This window comes from Cololabis saira, chromosome 10 (genome assembly GCF_033807715.1).
Source record: "Cololabis saira isolate AMF1-May2022 chromosome 10, fColSai1.1, whole genome shotgun sequence".
NCBI lineage: Eukaryota > Metazoa > Chordata > Actinopteri > Beloniformes > Belonidae > Cololabis > Cololabis saira.
This window is the reverse complement of record NC_084596.1, coordinates 37,845,627-37,867,168: the sequence shown is the minus strand read 5'-3', so window position 1 is coordinate 37,867,168 and position 21,542 is coordinate 37,845,627. Positions and strand designations below refer to the sequence as shown.

At 43.0% G+C, this 21,542-nt stretch overlaps 1 protein-coding gene across 6 annotated transcripts in view; it reads left to right on the top strand.

Moving 5' to 3' along the window:
* astn1 (astrotactin 1) overlaps positions 1–21,542 on the top strand; it is a 490,568-nt gene that overhangs the window by 277,004 nt on the left and 192,022 nt on the right. For all 6 annotated transcript variants that reach the window (XR_009783285.1, XM_061732846.1, XM_061732845.1 and 3 more), the window contains one exon: positions 7,346–7,450. Coding sequence is in view for 5 of the 6 variants with exons in the window: in XM_061732846.1 (XP_061588830.1) it covers positions 7,346–7,450 (105 nt within the window). In the remaining variant the exon portion in view is untranslated. The remainder of the gene's footprint in view (positions 1–7,345; positions 7,451–21,542) is intronic.

Sequence of the window (21,542 nt, the reverse complement as noted above, 5' to 3'; positions counted from 1 at the left end):
GCCAGTGCAATGTTATATGCAGTACCAACTTCATAGACAACTCTGGAAGCAATAGTGTGCTACAATATTTACCAAGTCCATCTGAGCTTTGATAAGATTTTTCCAAAAGTGTGTAATTTTTTTTTCTTTGTTTCTGTTCATCTTCAGAGGATACCATTTAAACTACAGACTGTGCAATCACATCAGTTTGATTTTCATATGCATAGAATCTGCTAAAAGACCTTTTTATATTTCCATCTCCTACTTGACATTTATGGCCCTTTTGCACTAGTCCTTACTCGGCCCGACACGGCTCGTCACGCCTCTACCCGTTTTGTCCCCGTTTGTTTTTCCACAGCCAGGTGAGAAGTGGGCAGGTTGGGGTGAAGCTGCTGTGATGTACTCGATTGCGCAACTGCTTTGTTCATGTCGGCGCTGATGAGAAATCAGCTGGAGCCGCGAGCGGCTGAGAGGAAAACAGCCCGTCTACATCCCTTTTTTAATTCTCTCCTCAGCCACCAGGTTTATGAACATCTGCACTTCAGAGTTGGATCAGAAACAGACGTTTTGCGCTTTATAATAAAATCGCTGCGAGTCGCGCTCGCGCTGACTCCCGCTCGCGCTGACTCCCGCTTCCTGATTCAAACGTCTGACGGCCCGCCCCCCAAACAATCAGTGGCGCGGAGGGTGATGAGGTCAGAAATAGTCCCGGCTCAGCCCGGATTGAACCTCGCCAGAATGGTTACAGAAAAAGTATCTGCTTGGAGCGGCTCTACCCGTCTCAGCCCCTAGTGCAAAAGCGCAAGACGGGGCCGTGGCGGGTAGAACCGAGCTGAGGTTGGACTAGTGGAAAAGGGCCATAGGTGCAATGTTGTACATTGCCACATTGTTGGGTCTTACAAAAGAAACCAAAATGGCAAAATTGAACAGAATAGTTGTGTCGAATCCATTAAAGCTTGATAAAATGTTGACGATGGACCATCTCAGTATTTGTTTAGGGATATCTGGGCCTGATGAAGTACTGGACATTGCAAAACTCCAGATGCCTTGAGCAAATGAGGGAATCCACCAGTCATCCATGTATAAGAAAAAATAAATAAATTACAATAATGAAAAACATTCATCTGGATGGGATATACCTTTGTTGGAGGAAATTAAAAAATGTAAATAAAATCCAGAAAATTAAACCTGAACAATTTATTTCTAAATAATAAATAAAGCTTGACTATTTTTATAAAGCTCCTAGTGTATATGTTACATTCTTTCTTTCAGATGTATCTGTTTGACAACTATTCTTAGTAATGAAAATGATTAAGACGATAATTATAATTTACAATTTAATTCATATAACAATGATTCTCCCAAGATTGTTTTGGTTCAGTGGCAGCTAGATCATTTCAGGAAATTGGATGTTATGTGTCCTCATGGAAAATAACCTGTAACTTAAAACTAGCCAGTATTCTTCACCCGGCATTAGAGTGAATGATTTATTTTTTTTCCCAGGGGTTTTAAAGGTTATTGTTAGCCGCACAGTAACAGCAGGAGACGTAACGAATGCTTCCCAAATGCTCGTGCCTACCTATTTCTAACAAGAGTTTCTTGGGCATTGAAAGGATTCAAGGAGATTGAATTTTTGATAAAGCGTAACTCAACAATAATGAGGACACTGATGTCTTATTTTAGCCTTCTTTGGTCCACCTTGAAGTCCTTATGAAGGCTTGGCAACTGGTGTATTGGTTTAGTTGCTGATTTCCACATTTTTTGCTCTGCTAATAGCATCTATTCCTGTTCTGAGATCCACAGCATAAAACTGCTGCCCTCTTTTGCACCAAAACTTAGTCACCGGGGGGCGGGGTTCTTCCATTTTTTCCCTTCAGGTCTTTTCTTTTATGTGGCTTAATAGCTGTTATAAGTTTGAATGTTCTACTAAATATTCCCAATTACAGGGAATGATACTGGTTTGTTGGCACATTTTTCTCTCGTGACTTACATACAAAGCCTCGAGTTTATTGCTTTCTTTGATCACAGTCCTGCTCTTTGTAGAAAAGCATCAATACAATTGTGCAACTAAATAGCTGCTAAGGAATGTGTGAAATAATCCTAATACAGAACAGTTACTTTCCTGACGTAATTGGTTCTGCGGCTAATAAAAATAAAATAAATATATACCAGTTTTCAGTTAAATAAATGAACTGAAACTTAGGAGAGGATGAGAGGAGAAAAGAAAAAACCCAAGACACTAGAATAACTTCTCACTACCGGAAAACCAAGTTCTTCTGATGTTTACCACACAGAGACCAATGTGAAACTAACTTCACACGTGCGCTCTGGTCGTTCAACTGGAGAATGAGGAAGGGCTTGGTTTTCTGTTCTGGAAGAACATGTCTTCACAATCCGGCAACGTGGATGCAACAGTAGACAAATGATAAAATAAACAAACACACTTAAACTAATAAACACAGTTGTGATGAGATCAGCGGTCCGGCTCACAACGTAAAACTAAACTAGTTAAATGTGTTAACTATGTTTCTCTGCCCAGACAGAAAACAGCCTCTTACGTGGATCTTTGTAGATGAAGAAAAAGGTGGTTTGGTCCGGACTGGTCAGCGTTCCTTGGTGAACAGCTGGATGGTTACACTCCGCAGGTGATCCTGATAAAGAGCGTCTCTCTCTCTCCTGCTCTCCTCATCTCAGTGTGGATGAGGGATGCAGCATGGTCACAGCAGCTGGGCCTCCTTCAGCTCCAGGTCGGTCCGATGGCGTTCACTTCGGGGCATGCATGGGTCCCTCGTTCGGCTCATCTGAGGCTCAGAACGTTTGCGGATCACTCGTTGCTGCGCTGCAGACTGTGGTTGCCATTTCAAGGCAACCAGACGCTTCTTCAGGCACAATAATGGAGAAGGCCGGCCCATAGCTAGTAGCTCTTCATGCTAAAATAGTAGCTGTGGCCTTCTTCATAGCTCACAGAGAACTCCATGGGAGGATGGACAAGGCTGAGGAAGCAAGAGAGGATGAAAAAGAGAGCGAGAAGAGCGAGCCTGCTCTTTATAATCGAGCCCGGGCTGCCATAAATCGGCAGCGGCCCCACCTGCATTTTGGTGTTCATGCTTAATGAGGAGGCTATTCCACATCACCAAGGCCCGTAAATGCAAAGATTGCTGGGGCTTTGAGTCATTATGGAGGTTCCTTTGTTTCAAGCCATGCGGTCGGCTCTAAGAAATCAAGGCTGGCCTCAGAACTCACATCAAGTCTTTCCATGTTCAACACAGGACTGCGGCCCAACACCAGCATCCAGTCCATCCATGACCAAATTATGTTGTAGGTAGTTCTTTAATATGTTTACGATTTTGTCACGTTCTGCAAAAAAGAGCCAAATATTTTGATGACTCATTCGCACAGTCTTTAACTTTAATTCCACTTTTTGATTTGTGGAATCGTGGGTGGTTTCAGCTGAAGACTTTTTAGCTGACAAGCTGTTTATAGATGAACACTCAGCTGCAGGAATATGTATATTAACAAGTTTATCACAACCACTGAAAATGCAAGATCGAGAAGCCTCGTGTCTTATGTGTCATTAGTCTTCACAAAATGAGAGACTAGTATGAGTATGAAGTCAGCAGGAGTCAGACATGCCTTGATTTTCAGTTATTACATTTTTTTCTTAAATATATATACAAAATGTGCTTTTTGCATGAAGTGTATAATATTAACCATTACTGCATACTTGTTATGGACATAGTAAGTGCTCTATAGTTAACACAACTTTGATGCTGACAGTGTCAGAGTTTCCTAATTAACGTTTTTTTTTAACTGTTTTGCATAGTTTTATTGCAAGGCCCCTGCATACAGATGTTTTTTACATCATCACTGTGTTGAGTTAGTGCTTTTTAATTATGCACTTTATATAAGCACTTGCAATTTCAGGTTGGTGTTATGATGTAATTTCTCTTTCAGCTCACTCCCTCCTGATGGGCACTCTGCTAACATACACTAGGAGCCCCAGAAATGCTATGTGACAGCTGTATTTGCTCTCTCTGTTCAGTCACTTTGAAGCAACTAACGCTTATTTATTTTAACTTTTATCTCTGTGGCAGAGACATTTCCATGCCTTGTGTTTTTACAAAGGGAATCAGTTGTCGTACACAGCACAACCCTTACCAAGCTGCTTCTCCAAAAACGCTCTGCCACCAGCTGGACTAGGAGAGAATGTGAACTTCGGATGTTTGCAAAGTGAAGTTCGGTCAAATTAATCATTCTGTCAGACAATGAGAGCAGAGCACCCCAGGGCTAAAAGGAAGACAAGGCCTTTCAGCAACAAGAAGGATACGCTGTGCTACTGTATATGTTTTGAGCTTGTTATTCATTTTCACTAAAGGAGGCAGGAAGGGGGACTGGGAGGTTATGTAGTGGTGTGCTCTCGCTTTCTCATCGCCTCTGAATATATCTGTCATTCGGGGGAGCCATTTCCCATAAGAGGGGATAAATGGATGTAGCTGAAGGTGAGGACAATGCAGGAACATCACATTTAGAGGCTTATTCATCAAGTTCATAGGTGATGTCAGGCCTTTGCCAAACGTAGCATTTCCACAGCACTCTTGCAAAGAAACTCACCAGCCTTGTTGTATCCTCAGCACTGACACTTCATATCTAATTTGTGTCTCCATTTGTAGACTCCAAGCAGACAACTTCAGCTGTACTGTGGTGTTATTTTTAACACATCTGTTCCAACGTCATTTAACTTGGATCAGGAATCTAAACCTTAAGTCTTGTAAGTGTCAACATCTATCAATAGCGCCAAAGTTGAGTCTAATAGTCATCTTTTATGTCTAAAATCCCTCAACGCCATAACTTTAAAAATAGGATTTAATGCAGGGTTTTAAAAAGAAAAGACACTATAAAGCTTTTTTCTTCTCACTTTGTTGTAAGTCAGTGTTTACTAGCTTTATTTTTAAAACCATAACATTTATAGTTCTCCTGTATTCTATCACATAAGCATTTTATCCCAGTCTTTATATTATCAACTTGAAATTATGCTGTACACTTACAACTGAAACTTTTTTCTCAAAACATCTCAGAAAGAAGACAAAACCATTAGCTTATACATCACGTACTGTGAAAAAAAAAAGACATCTTGAACTGACCCAATGCTTTAAAAAACAAACAAAAAAACAGTCAGTCAGCATATTTGCATGAATGTAAAGAGCCTTTTCTGTTACCATCAGATTGCAAATGTTTTTGGAAGCCACAGGGAAATTACTTATCCTGCTGTTTATGCAGAGACATTAGAGAAACAACATTTTCTCGCTTAATTTGGACGACTTAATGGTTCTCCCCTTTTAAATATGCAGAGCCACGTTTTCAATAGTTCAGTGTTTCTAAAAAAAAAAAAAAAGATCTCATAACAGTTAAGTTTCTTTGAATTAAAATTAAAAAAAAAAAAGTTTAACCTTAGTGAAGTGATAGTCTGTGACAGTTTAAAGTACACAACCCAGCTTGATTCCTCTACGTCGGATGCTGATGCGTCTTCATTCCTGTGACTTTCAAGCAAACCAGCCACCCATCATTGGAGACAGCAGACATCGTTTAATTTTTTCATCCGTTGTTGCCCTCTCACCTCTTCCTACGGTGCATGCGCTTTTTTTGTGACGCGCTCTTTCTCATTGTTTCTCTTGTCTCAATTTATCTCTTTCAAAGAAGCCTTTCAGTCGCATTCGCACACATAGTTCTTATCTTTTCCTTCCTTTGTTCCCCCTTTGCCTTCCCCTCTTCCATGTCTGTTGTTGCAGCATACCTGTCTCTGTCACAGGCATTATCCATATACCTTCTGGATGTGCTTGTGAACACGGTGGGCGCAGTCACAGTGATATATAGCTGTAATCCCACTGCTGCAGCATGACATAGCTGTCAGTTGCCACGGGAGACTACATGATTTATATTCTCAGCTATGCTTGTGGTTTGATATAAGTGATGTCAAAGGCCTGATTCTGCACTCTTATGCAGAAATTAGGGGGTTTTGCTACTGATTTGACAGACTTTATTCACGAGGAAAAGTGTTTTTCTTTTCATTTTTTTGTTTGTTTTTTTCCACAGGCACATCTCCAAAACAGAAACAGCTGAGATAATGCATTCACTTCACATCGTGTTTCCTAATAATCTTTGTTCCATCACTTCAAACAGTATCTATAATTGATCTCTTAAAAACGGGGCTGATTGGTCCTTTAAGAACTTCTAAAACAAGTGGGTCTCCGCCACTGCTGCAAGTGATTAATGTAATGTCCTCCCCGTGCGTGCCTTCGCATGCAGTGCTTTGTCTGCTGCTGACCATGAATGTACACGATTCCATGCAAGGTTGTTAGTCAGAGTCACATAAAGCACGCATAATGTTTGATATACTGAGCGGTGCATCAGGGTGAAAAATATTCATATATGGGTAGGGCAGAAGAAATGGCCTTATTGATTTCAGCAGGAAAAGGTCTGCTAAATGAGACAAAATCAATAAAGATAATGTACTGGACTGTAAAGAAACCCTGTGTAAGAGCAAGGGGGAAAAAATATAAAAGCATATTTCTGCATGGCTGCAGTGAGATGCTTAACTGGTGTGCTACATTTCATATTTTTGGTGTTAATCCTCAAAATACCAGAATTTTAATTTATTTGATTTAAACTCTCCATAGGATGCTCACTCTCACACTGGCTTCAGATATATCATTGGGTGCATTTAATGTACCTTGTCTATTTATCTATTGGTATACATAGATAGACAGACAAATGGAAAACTAATTGAATGTATGCAGTTTTCCAAAGTTGTTAATTCTAGTTTAATTTAAACCAACAAAATCTCTCTGAAGGTTAAGACAATGGTGCAAAAGTTGGAGTTTAATGAATGCAGCGCGTACTTAAATGGCAAGGTTGGCCTCCACTTTTATCTAACACTGCAGGCTCACAGCCTGCCCTTTTCTCTGTTCCATTGCTATTTCTGAATAGATTTTACATTGATGTTGCCATCTCCTATGTTTATATTTTCTAGTGGCGAATGAGCTCCAGCTCACACTCTGCTTTGATCTAACACCAGACACTGCATGTTCATCTCGCCTTTCATCTGATATAGTATAAATGTTTATTAGATTTCTTTCTGGTTCTTTAGGTAGAGTAAACAAAAAAAAAAAGAACTGTTGGTTCACCCTTTGATCTAACATTGAGACCTGCAATCTGTCCTACAACAGAGGAGTAAATAACACATTGATATTTTATTTGTTTATTTTTTTTCAGTATGGATTTACACATGTGGAGAGACTCGACCCTGAAGTTTCAGTACAGCTGCAGGGGATTTTCATTGTTTTCTTTTCTTGTCTGTGTCATGCTGCAGGCATGGTGAACTACAGTGAGGTGTCTGGCTATCCCCTGGTTCAGCACTGGACTCTTCGCTCCGTGCTGTATCACGTCAAACTCAACCAGTGGGTCCTGTCTCAAGGTAAATTACTCGGTCGTTATCATTGCATTCATATAGCAGATGCTTTTATCCAAAGCAGCTTACAAATGGGGAGCCCAAAGAGAATGATGTTACTTCCTGATCTGCAGCTGCTTCTGCAGAGGCGGTCGCCACAGGCCACATTAAAGGCAATTTTGTAACACGGTGTAAAAAGGTTCAAGCTGTGTCTATTATATAAAATTAAACCTTTCCTGAAAGCATCAATTATTGACTGATTGTAGCATTGCTATTCAGCAACAGTGCTTAAGGAGAACTCTGCAAGGCGATAAATGGGTGAGGGTGGAGTTTTTTTAATCCCATATTCGTTAGTTGTCACTGTAAAAGAGTGCAAACCAAATGCTAGTCATTCACTGTAGCCAAATAAGGGAATATGAAGCTATTAGACACACTATCTGCTGCACTTTTGCTGTTACACTTAAGTTTCTTTCCATAACAACATAATGCATTTTTGTAACTAACATCAAGAAATGAACAAGCAGAATTAATATTTATGTACATATATACAGTGGGGCAAAAAAGTGTTTAGTCAGCCACCAATTGTGCAAGTTCTCCCACTTAAAAAGATGAGAGAGGCCTGTCATTTTCATCATAGGTAACTTCAACTATGAGAGACAGAATGGGGGGAAAATAATCCAGGAAATCACATAGTAGGATTTTTACTGAATTATTTGGTATATTCCTGGGTAAAATAAGTATTTTTTCACCTACAAACAAGCAAGATTTCTGGCTTTCACAGACCTGTGACTTCTTCTTTAAGAGGCTCCTCTGTCCTCCACTCGTTCCCTGTATTAATGACACCTGTTTTAACTGGTTAAGAGTATAAAAGACACCTGTCCACAACCTCAAACAGTCACACTCCAAACTCCACTATGGCCAAGACCAAAGAGCTGTCAAAGGACGTGAAAAACAAAATTGTAGACCTGCACCAGCTGGGAAGACTGAATCTGCAATAGGTAAGCAGCTTGGTGGGAATAAATCAACTGTGGGAGCAATTATTAGAAAATGGAAGACATACAAGACACTGATAATCTCCCTCCATCTGGGGCTCCACGCAAGATCTCACCCCTTTGGGGTAAAAATGATCACAAGAAGAAGAACGGTGAGTAAAGATCCCAGAACCACACGGGGAACTAGTGAATGACCTGCAGAGAGCTGGGACCAGAGTAACAAAGGAACCATCAGTAACACACTACGCCGTCAGGGACTCCGATCTTGCAGGGCCAGACGTTCCCCTGCTGAAGATAGTACATGTCCAGGCCCGTCTGAAGTTTGCTAGAGAGCATTTGGATGATGCAGAAGAGGATTGGGAGAATGTTTTATGGTCAGATGAAACCAAAATAGAACTTTTTGGTAGAAACACAATACCTACTGTGAAGCATGGGGGTGGAAACATAATGCTTTGGAGATGTTTTTCTGCAAAGGGACCAGGACGACTGATCCGTGTAAGGCAGTGGTTCCCAAACTTTTTTTGCCAGGCCCCCCCCTTTTGTATGTAACAGAATTTTTGAAGATGAAACGTGGCTGGGTCTTTCAGCACGACAATGATCCCAAACACACCGCCCAGGAAACGAAGTAGTGGCTTCGTAAGAAACATTTCAAGGTCCTGGGGCCTCATTTATCAACCGTGCGTACGCACAGATGTGTGCGTAATGTGTGCGTAAGAACATTCCCACGCAAAGTATGGAATTTATCAACTTGTACTTGTGTGGAGGAACGTGTGTAAATTTAAGCACAACTCTGACCATGCATACACCCAAAATCTAGTGGTAGAACAGTGAAACTACAAATACAACCCATTAAAAGAGTCACAGTGTTCAGCGATCTCAAACCTCACACATGTTCCCTGTTTCCTCTAATTAATAAAAATTCTCAATGAGTAATTTAGCAGACATTTTGAATAATTGGTGTGACAAGCTATAAAAGACAGCTGTGGCAGGACAACCTGAAAAGAAAATACAAGTACCATGGCTTGCACTGTTGGAGGATTTGGAGAACCGTGCGCTCCGCAGGGAAGCGCGTTTTCAAAGAGCGTGCTGATCTGTTCAGTGCGAGACAGAGTGGCTTCTCAGCAGGTACCGCTTCCCCAAAAACATTCTGATGGATCTATGCCGTGATTTACAACCTATGTTGGAGCGAGAGACCAAACACACCAAATCCATCCCAGTCACATCCAGCTCCTGTCCACCCTGAGATTTTTGGCCACCGGAACATTTCAGAGAGAGATTGGAGACATATGCAGCATTTCGCAGCCGACATTAAGCAGAATCATGCCGGCAGTGTTGGATGCAATAATTTCTCTGGCCCCAATTTACATCCAGTTCCCATACACACATCACCAACAAGCCGAAATTAAACGAGGATTTCACGCCATCGCCAGATTCCCAAACATAATTGGAGCTATAGATTGCACCAACATCGCAATAAAAGCACTATCACACAATGAATTCAGTTACGTGAACAGGAAAGGATTTCATTCAATCAATGCAGAAATAATCTGCGATGCAACTATGTCTTTGTCAAACGTTGTTGCCCGGTGGCCTGGAGGAACGCACGATTCATTTATTCTGCAGAACAGCTCTGTTGGTGTGCACCTCCAAGCAGGAGCTGTTGTTGCTACCATATATGGTCAATTGGAGGCGTTTCTGAATGCAAATTACCCTAACCATGCACGAGCATGGCAGTTAAAGAGCATATTGCAGGTTGGAGACCCCTGTGAATCAATGTGTAGGAAAATAATGTAGGAACTGAATTTTCATTGAAATACGCATAAATATATACTACAGTGACCTCCAGAGTTGTTTTTGTGAGAGTATTTTACTTCCGCATCTGAAAAAGTTGAACCGGAAGTGACGTGACATCAGGGAGCGCGGTGAATTCAACAATAGGAAAAATAATGGATCTTAATGTTAGTTGTGACACTGAAGAGGTTGTGAATGTGTATTCACACCAATATGACAGGCCACAGCCTTATAATTACGTTACCCGTTAGTCCCCCCACGTTATTTTGATTGACAGCTGAAACTCGCTTTTTAAAAGGCTGATTTATGGGTCCGCGTTACACCAACGCAGACCCTACGGCGTAGGTTACGCGGCGACGCACAGAACGCTGCGTGCGCCGCGTACCCTACACCGTAGGCTACGCCGTCGATTTTACGCGGAACCATAAATCCGCCTTTATTCACTGCAGCACTCCTGCTCCGTGCTCCTGAAAGAAACTCCGAAAATAACTCCTTAAAAACGGGTGAGTACTTGTAATCTGTCTACGTTTGTACTTTCTAAACAGAAAACAGGCTTATTATCTTCTCTTTTTTCTGATTAAAAGCATCCAAAATAGCCGGGTATTTTTAAAACCGAATATTTCCCCGTATTTCCCCCCCTTCGTTTATAAAAAATGAGTATCCACATTATATCGTTGTTAAAAAAAAAAAAAAACCTTCCACACATAAACGAAGATCTGCGTTTTCGACCACATTTATAAGCATTCCAAACCTGTAGATCATCTGGCCATCCGACCTCCGGGCCGCCTCTGCGGCGCAGCTCCCCGGGAGCGGCGCCTCATTCTCGGGTAACGAGCTAGAGTCCACCCGGTGTCCGCCGCGGAGCTGCCGTGTTAATCGACGCAGCCCAGCTGCAGCCCAGCTGCAGCCCTGCTGCGCGTCGCCGCGTACCCTACGGCGTAGGCTCTGCGTCGGTGTAACGGTGTCAAGAGCAGATACCATTTATTTAATAAATAGCTTGGAGGACAGATGGTGGATCATCTGCAGTTCTGGATCGCACGTTAGACGTCAGACTCAGAGCAGATTTGTTGTTGTTTTGGAGCATAATGTGACGTTGGAAAACGCAGAACTGCTCTCTGTCTCTGTCTACACGCATCTACATAAACGGAGTTTTCAAAAATCTTCACTTTGCCCGGAGTTTTTTTAAACATTGGTTTATTTGCGTTTTCATGTGGATGACAGGTCCAAACGTAGGAAAATATCTTCGGTTTAGCAGATACCCGGCTACGTGTGTACGGGGTCTGGGCAGTCAGATGGGGCAGAGCTGTGGAGACTGCTCCCTGGTGTGACGTCATATGACGCGGTGTTCGAAAAAAAAAGCATTTGTACGAGCTTGGCTAAAATCAGCCACTTTTTCCTCTGAATACGTGCCCTTATGTCTTGTAAAACATATTAAATCCTACATTAACTTCTCACATAGTCATTTTCACATAAGGTCAGGTATCATTTTTGAAAAAATTCTAACCTGCAATATGCTCTTTAAGAACAGGTGGGATTTATCATCACTGACTACTTACTAGTGTGCGTACGACCGGTGTCCGCACGTTTGATAATTGCAGATTTTTTTGTACTTAGACACATTCTAAATTTCATTCCTACGACAGAATTTAGAACCTTTTCTACGCACGGTTGATAAAAGAGGACCCTGGAGTGGCCTAGCCAGTCTCCAGATCTCAACCCCATAGAAATCTTTGGAAGGAGTTGAAAGTCTGTGTTGCCCAGCGACAGCCCCAAAACATCACTGCTCTAGAGGAGATCTGAATCTGAAAACCTTGTGAAAACTTACAGAAAACATTTGACCTCTGTCATTGCCAACAGAGGGTATATAACAAAGTAGTGAGATTAACTTTTGTTATTGACCAAATACTTATTTTCCACTATAATTTGCAAATAAATTCTTTGAAAATGTGATTTTCTGGTTTTTATTTTTTTCATAGTTGATATATACCTGTGATGAAAATTACAGGCCTCTCTTATCTTTTTAAGTGGAAGAACTTGCACAATTGATGTCTGACTAAATGCTTTTTTGCCCCACTACATACATATATATATTAGGGGTGTAACAATATATCGTGCCACAAAATTTCGCGATACAAAAACGTCACGAAACGTGTCGTGCAGGTGACAAAGTGTATCGCGATATTGGGTTATTAATATTAATCTATTGTGTTGACTAGTAACGCGCATCCGACCGCGACCGCGCGGACCAAAATCTCACTCCGCTCAGAAGAAACTAGTCCCGTTTTGCGGTCCCGATCACGGGACTCTTGGGGGGGTTTTGAGCTCTGAACTTTTAAGTCTGGTGTAGAGTTAAGCCTTACCTTATTAAATTAAACCTTTTTCGGGTCTTGAGTAGGATAAACACGGGTACAACTTCTGCTGAGTTCCAGTGTACTTTAATGTCCCTCAACAGTGTAGGATTTTAGAGCATCAACACAGCACCTAGTGCCGTACTGTGGCGTATCACTCCGCCCAATCTAAAACATACTAACAACTGATATACTGACTAGTGTCATTATAGTCCCTGATTTACAGAATATAAAGAATATATTTATAAAATAATTAACCCTGAATTACCAAAATAACCTTCTTAACAAAAATAAATCTCCTCTTACAAGTATAAGGTGAGCATGAATCAATCTGTTTTATCATCTAAAATTGTATGTATTTATTTACTTTTATTTATTTATTTAATTTTAGTTGTTAAATTTCTGGGAAAAAAAAGTCAAATCATACATGAGAGAAAACTATTCAGTTTGTGGCTAAATATTTGTATTTGTATGAAACTGAAGATGCATAATGCAAACCTGACATTTACTTTTAGTTCAGTTTGTGGAAAATGGTTGGCCTGGCTTTCTCTTTAAAACTTAAACAGTTATAAAGCATTACAAACTGTAACAATAGGGCAAACGTACAGTATTGTTTTGTATTTTTTGTCTTTCAAATAAAAGACAATTTTTTCTAGTCATATGTTCCTCATGCAAGGTTGTTAAAATATCGTACCGTATCGTTATCGTGACCTCAATATCGTGTATCGTGAGATTAGTGTATCGTTACACCCCTATATATATATAATACATACAATCTCACTATTGAGTGTGGAAGGGAAGGTGTTTTTCAGCATCATCTCCAGAAGACTGACTGAGTTTCTCCTCAAAAACAACTACATTGACACCTCAGTGCAGAAGGGTGGGATTCCTGGAGCTCCCGGCTGCTTAGAGCACACTGGTGTAGTTACACAACTCATCAGAGAGGCCCGTGAGAACAGAGGCGACCTAGCTGTGTTGTGGTTGGACCTGACTAACGCCTACGGGTCCATCCCACACAAACTAGTTGAGCTCACATTACACCTCCACCATGTTCCCAGCAAGATCAAAGACCTGATCCTGGATTATTATAACAATTTCAGGCTCAGGTTCACTTCAGGGTCAGAAACATCAGACTGGCACCGCCTTGGGAAAGGAATAATAACAGGGTGCACCATCTCTGTTACCCTTTTCGCACTGGCGATGAACACGTTGGTCAAGGCAGCTGAGGTGGAATGCAGAGGGCCTCTATCCAGATCAGGTGTTCGTCAGCCCCCAATAAGAGCCTACATGGATGATCTTACCATAACAACTACATCAGTGCCAGGGAGCAGGTGGATCTTGCAAGGACTGGACAGACTCATCACATGGGCTAGAATGAGTTTCAAACCCTCCAAGTCAAGGTCCATGGTACTGAAGAGGGGGAAGGTGATTGACAAGTTCCGGTTTTCAATCTCAGGAACTGCAATCCCAACCATCACGGAGCAACCAGTCAAGAGCTTGGGGAAACTCTTTGACTCTAGCCTTAGAGACTCCGCTGCCATCCAGAAGTCTGGCGAAGACCTTGGAGCGTGGCTCACCAAGGTGGACAAGTCCGGCCTGCCAGGTAGATTTAAAGCCTGGATCTACCAGCACTCCATCCTGCCAAGAGTCCTGTGGCCTCTCCTCATCTATGCAGTCCCAGTATCAACCGTGGAATCCCTCGAAAGGAAGATCAGCAGCTTTCTCCGGAAGTGGCTAGGCCTTCCACGCAGCCTCAACAGCGCTGCCCTGTATGGGTCTAGCAACACCCTGCAGCTACCTTTCAGTGGGCTCACTGAGGAATTTAAGGTAGCACGCACCAGAGAAGCCCTACAGTACAGGGATTCCAGGGACTGCAAGGTAGCATCAGCTGGGATTGAAGTGAGGACGGGTAGGAAGTGGAGGGCTGAGAAGGCAGTGGAGGTGGCAGAGTCTCGCCTAAGGCAGAAGGCACTGGTGGGGGTCTTGGCAACAGGAAGAGCAGGCTTGGGCTACTTCCCAAAGTCCAAAGTCAGCCAGGCCCGAGGCAAGGAGAGGCACCATCTACTCCAGGAAGAGGTCCGAGCAGGTGTGGAGGAAGAGCGAGTGAGCAGGGCGGTGGGACTCCGGCAGCAGGGAGCATGGACAAGGTGGGAGAGCACGTTACAGCGCAAAGTCACCTGGTCCAACATCATGCAGGCAGACTTCCATCGCGTTCGGTTCCTTGTGCAGGCAGTCTACGATGCTCTCCCAAGTCCAGCAAACCTCCATGTGTGGGGGAAGAGCGAAACACCTTCCTGCCCCCTTTGCTCCGGAAGAGGCTCCCTAGAACACCTCCTCAGCAGCTGTCCAAGGGCCCTGGCCGATGGCCGCTATCGATGGCGCCACGATCAGGTGCTCAAAGCAGTTGCAGAGAGCATAGCCTCAGCTATCAGCACCAGCAAACAAAACCATGCTCCCAAGAAGGCAATCCCCTTTGTTAAAGCTGGAGAGAGACCCGTGAAAGGCCCACAGACAGCATCAGGACTCCTACATACAGCCCCTGATTGGCAGCTGCACGTCGACCTCGGGAAACAGCTGAGGTTCCCCCAGCACATTGTTACAACATCTCTCCGGCCAGACATGATCATCACCTCCGAGGCTTCAAAACACCTGATCATGCTGGAGCTGACAGTGCCCTGGGAAGAGCGGATCGAGGAAGCCAACGAGAGGAAACGTGCAAAATACCAGGAGTTGGTGGAGGAGTGTAGGGGAAGGGGCTGGAGAACATACTATGAGCCCATAGAAGTCGGCTGTCGAGGCTTCGCGGGACGCTCGCTCTGCAAAGCCCTAGGTCGCTTGGGCATTGCAGGAGCAGCAAAGAAGAGGGCCATTAAATCCGCAAGTGAGGCTGCAGAGAAAGCCACAAGGTGGTTGTGGCTAAAGAGGGCAGATCCGTGGGTTGCTGCTGGGACGCAAGCCGGGAGCTGATCACCCCCGGCTGGGTCACCTAGGAGAGGGTGTCTGATGTTGCGAGACCCGAAACACCCGATGACCCTAGGATACATCACTGAAGATGCGTCCCAGTGCATCCAGGAGATGTTTCTTTGAAGAAGTTATATATATATATGTGTGTGTGTGTGTGTGTGTGTGTGTGTGTGTGTGTGTGTGTGTGTGTGTGTGTGTGTGTGTGTGTGTGTGTGTGTGTGTGTGTGTGTGTGTGTGTGTGTGTGTGTGTGTGTGTGTGTGTGTGTGTGCATATATGTTCCCGGTGCATGTTGGACTCCGGCAGGGCTGCCCTTTGTCACCGGTCCTGTTCATAATTTTTATGGACAGGATTTCTAGGCGCAGCCAGGGGCCGGAGGGGATCCGGTTTGGGAACCACAGGATTTCGTCTCTGCTTTTTGTGGATGATGTTGTCCTGTTGGCTTCATCGGACCGGGACCTTCAGCATGTGCTGGAGCAGTTTGCGGCCGAGTGCGACGCGGCAGGGATGAGAATCAGCACCTCCAAAACCGAGGCCATGGTTCTCCACCGGGAAAGGGTGGCGTGCCTTCTCCGGGTGGGTGGAGAAGTCCTGCCTCAGATGGAGGAGTTCAAGTATCTCGGGATCTTGTTCACGAGTGAGGGAACGATGGAGCGGGAGATTGACAGACGGATTGGTGCAGCGTCCGCAGTTATGCGGTCGATGTACCGGACCGTCGTGGTGAAGAAGGAGCTGAGTCGAAAGGCGAAGCTCTCGATTTACCGGTCAGAGATAGGGTGAGGAGTTCCGTCACCCGGGAGGAGCTCGGAGTCGAGCCGCTGCTCCTTCACATTGAGAGGAGTCAGCTGAGGTGGCTTGGGCATCTGTACCGGATGCCTCCTGGACGCCTCCCTAGGGAGGTGTTCCAGACATGTCCCACCGGGAGGAGACCCCGGGGAAGACCCAGGACACGCTGGAGAGACTATGTCTCTCGGCTGGCCTGGGAACGCCTCGGACTCCCCCCGGAAGAGCTGGAGGAAGTGTCTGGGGTGAGGGAAGTCTGGGCATCCCTGCTGAGGCTGCTGCCCCCGCGACCCGGGAACGGATAAGCGGCGGACGATGGATGGATGGATGGATATATATATATATGTATATGTATATATTTTCAACTATTCACACAATCGTGCCTTTTCATGATCCACCACATCCTAGACCTCTGTAATTGGCCACTAAAGTTTAAAGTGAGCCTCACGAGAAAATCAAATAAAATTGGACAACAGGCTGTGTCAGAGAGGTCCTTTTAGACAGATTTATGCAGTGTGTAATGGAAACGAGCCCTGGACGTGTCAGCGTGTGGTAAGTGATGATTAAAGTGGGATGTGAGAATCCATCCCCCTGTCAAAAACAAATTCATGTTGACATTAAAAGCTAGTTTCAACATCTCCTACCTATACATTTATTGGAAATAAAAAAGTTCTGCTTGTTGTTTTTGTTCTTTATCCAGCTTCCATCTGCTGTAGTGTGTAAATCTTTGTGCTATAAACACAAACATTTTGGAAAAAGGCATTTGTGTTTGCACTTGTTTCACTCTGCAGTTATTTTTCTCTTTAAATTGTAATAAAGTTGTCAAAATAAACTGCATGGCTATGGCAACCCATCTCATCTTCTCATATAATGACTTTTGTTTTACACTGTCATAACTGATACAGCTTTCATATGTACAAGTCCAGAAGTAGATTGAGGAGGAAAGGCTGTTGTTTTACCAACAGAAACAGGACTTTCACATGTCTGTATGCAGTTTATGTTAGACGCTTTGTTTTTTGCCTTTTTTTCCCCTAAAACTGTAGTCAGACAGAAGCCAGCATCTCCTCTTTTAATACTGTTTTCTCGTCTTTAAACAAAAGGGAAAAAAAACATCTTATTATAGTGTGGCTTTTTCAGTCTGTTATATCTATTTAACAAAAAAAATCCCCTGTTCAGTGCTATCTCCCCTCCCATGTTTTAATAGCTTGTTGATCCAATTTTAGTAGCAATAACTTTGTCATCAATCACAGTGGAGGAGTTTTTGCCCTATATGACATTTCCTCAGAGCATCAAGGTTTTGGGGCATTTGTTTAGGCAAAGCTCTCCTATGATTCCTTCACAGCATTTCAGTCATATTGAGGTCCAGACATTGACTGGGCTGTTCCAGAACCCTGATTCTGATTTGATTGCTGGTTTGTTTCGGGTCATTGTCCTGTTCATGGTCCAGCTTTGACTAAACTACAGTTGCCAGGCAGGTGGCCTCACATTTGCCTCTAGAAAAGTCTGGTGTACAGAGGTGTTCATGGTTGACATGGCTAAAGTGCTTCTGTGGCAGCAACCCCCTCCAATTCACACTTGACAGTTGCTATGCGGTGAAATGGTTTTCACCAGTGCAGGGAATTAAAGGTATAGCCTGTGATGTTGGAGAGCTCGCAAGATTTGAAAGTGGCACCTCCTCTAAGCCCCGCCCCCTCCTCCCCGTCCCATCAGCGCTCCGTCCAAAGCCACGCCCCCACAAACTTTGGGGAACGCGCATTTGCAGGAGTCGAGTTTCCCTGGACATTTTGGACAGCAAATTTTCAACAAAACTACCCCATGTCTCATTCACCTGTAGCGAGGCGCTCTCCGCCCTCGCCGGGATGGAGACGCCTCCATCCCCACGGACCCCACGGTCCGTGGCAGACCCCCAGTAGGGGACAACCTGCGCCGCAGAATCTTGCTTTGGCTTTCTTTTTTTAGCCTTTTTCGCAGGGCGAGCCGTGACATTCGACGTGACGAGTGCGCGCATGGGACAGAAGGGGGCGTAAAATGAAGGCATCTGATTGGTTCATTCCCCCCTGCCAATCCTCTGGTCCTCTGACCAATCTGTTTCATTCGTTGCGCAAAAAACAGATTGGTCAGAGTTTTTACTGGATATTAAAGCTGTCAGAGAGGTCGGATTTTTTTCTTTCCTTTTTCTGAACACATCATTCACTGGCTACTCTCAGGATGGAAGGACCATTTCACCCAGTATAACAATAAATGTTTTTGAATACGATTACAAACTATCCCTTTAAGGCCAAACAACTCCATTGTGGTCTTATAGGTGGTCGTTCAAAATAATCTTGTGCTTTGTTCAGATGCTGTTTCGTCAAACTATCATACTTCATCATTTATTTTAGTGAAAAGAACGTTTATTCGAAATGTGCTCTCGTGGACTTTAACATTTAAAATGCTCAGTAAGGCCTGTAGGGTGGAAGATGTAACTTGTTTTTTCTTTGTATTTCTCTGACTATGAACTGGTCTAATCTCAGATTAAAATTCCTGGGACTTCCACTCGTGAGAAGACATGCAACTTTGTTTGTCTGCTTGTGAATTATATTTTTAACTGGAAAAGTTAAACTTCAAATGGTTTTGAAATAGTTTTAGTCTTTCCCACATTCCTGTGCACAGCAGTTGCTTCAGTAGTTGCTTTTTTAAGACGATTGCTTATGTCTTTCCCTCATGGCATTACATTAACCCACCTGATTTTTCGAGACCAGCAAACTGGCAGCACATATTTTATTCTGATCTGCACACCTGCCGATGATAAGTTCATAACAATAAACCAACGATCAACAGCACATGGTCATTGTCATGTGTCAAAAGGTCCTTGGGAAGGACAACAAACCTTGCATTTCCCCCAAAGTGCTCATTTGGGTATTATTTATAAATCACAGCACTGCTGTTGATTGAGTTAATATATAATATAGGGGCTGTAATTAATGTAATAGTGTAAATAGATAAATAGGTAAAGCTCTTTGTGGAACAGGGGTTAGGAGTTAGGTGTAAGACCAGTTAAATTCAATTGTACTAAAAAAAATCATGTCATGCTTAAATGTCTCCTTTTAGCTTTTTCTTTGTCAAATAAATAATAGAATGGGGAAGAAAAAAAGTTACATTTTGTTGCTTGTTTGATGTTGTATTCACACAAAACTGAGATAAACTGATCAAATTATTTTTTATTATGTTTTTATCACAAAAAAACAACAACATATAATTATTAAAGGGTGTACAAACCTTTGCACAACTGTGCAGGTGTTCTGTTTACATAGTGGCCAGGTATGTTTATATACAGGGCTGCACATAATTATTTTGGTCTGGTGCTCAGAGGAGCCCCTGGATATGTGACTTGGGGCTCCAAAAACGCGGTGACCCGTCTCGCCGGATCGATAAAAGAGGGATGCAGGAATAAGTTATAGGCAAAACGATATTTATTCACGTATAAAGATGAATTAACAAATTATGGTGCGTGTTAGTCTGTAGAGTCAGTATAAAAGTTAGTTTTTATCGGCCAGATTGGGATGCTCATGGCATATTTTGCACATAGAAATAAAGGACGCCCCGATTTCAGCAGCGCAGGAGCCAAAAAAAAGCCCCAAAACTTCTAAACTGCATAAAAATTTGTTTATTTTATATGAAAAAACGTGTTCTTTAATAGCATTGAACTTGCATGACTGTACAGACAGCCAACCATATAGCAGCTGAAATAACCTCCTATGCTCTGTATGTCCACATCAGCCAAGGTGTAGAATATTGCTTCAGGTGAAGAATATGGTGTAAAAGTTAACTTATTTCAATAATTCAACTATAATTTGGTGTAAAAGTTAACTTATTTCAATAATTCAACTAGAATTTTGTGTAAAAGTTAATTTATTTCAATAATTCAACTAGAATATGGTGTAAAAGTTAATCTATTTCAATAATTCAACTTAAAAGGTGAAACTAATATATTACCTAGTCTTATTACATGCAAAGCAAGATATATTGAACCTTTATTTGTTATAATGTTGATGATGGAATTGTTTATTGATTTCATAAAATATTCTCTAATTAATTTTTTATTTGGGGTTTTCATAAACTGTGAGCCATAATCAGAGAGCAGCGTCTTGCTGCTGCAGGAAACTGCTGCACGCAGTGACGGACGGCTGATTTATTGTTCCGCGTTGCACCAACGCAGAGCTTACGGCGCAGGATACGCGGGAGCGCGAACGTACGGTGCGCGTCGCCGCGTAACATCTTGCAGCCACTTCTCGGCGAACACACGTTTTCTGTTTCTATCCACGGGTAGTGGTTCAGTTTGGCGTCTCTTTGTAGTTGGTGGCGGTGGAACGCCAAAATAATTACTTAATGGCGCTTGCTTCTTGGACATTTTGACGAGACGTGTCGGGGTTTGTTCAGTAAAGCTGATCCTTACCTCTCTTCCTCCCCACCCACCGCCGCAACGAGCATGGAGGGGGAGTAAGGACGCGCTGTGATTGGCCAGTACCAACTTTGAGTGGCAGTTCTGGGGAAAAGCTCTCCCAATAGATTTTTTAATATTAGTATTCTGGTCTGGCCACAACCAATAATATGATCCCCAGCTGTTGGTACGCAAAAGCGCTTCGCAGCACAAGATTGACAGCGCATTGAGGATTTTGACGGCGCATGCGCTCTGGCGGCCCACTTATGTGCAGCCCTGTTTATATATATGGAGAAGATCTACGTGTTACAAACGCAATGGTATTGACAACTGGGAACTCTAATGAGCCCGGATCCATGTAAACATATGTATATGATGGACAATGTGTAAATTTGAAAAGCTAAAGAGTTCAGCAAAGGAAGTGATCAACTTCTGCTTTATAGAAACCGTTTTGCTTTTCTCCTGGGAAGAAACATCATCTTGGCTGGGAAGACACAATGAATGTTTTCCATCTTTAGCTGGATTGCTGGAAAATGTTTGCTGATTACATAATTAATTTTACATTTGACAGAATGTACAGGAGAACTTCTGAGTGGATGCCACATTCAAATACAGTCATGGATGTTCGTACAGAAACAGATTGAAGTCTGCACAGATATGAATTCCATTTTTATTTTCCCTGCCCCCCCCCACCCTCCCCTCTCTCTCTGTCTCTTTCTCTAACTGACTTCCTGTCATGTATCACAAAGCGTTATATCTGTTGTAAGACCAAAGCATCCTGTCAGTCTATGCTTTGGTAGCTTCACTGAATAAGATAACGGGA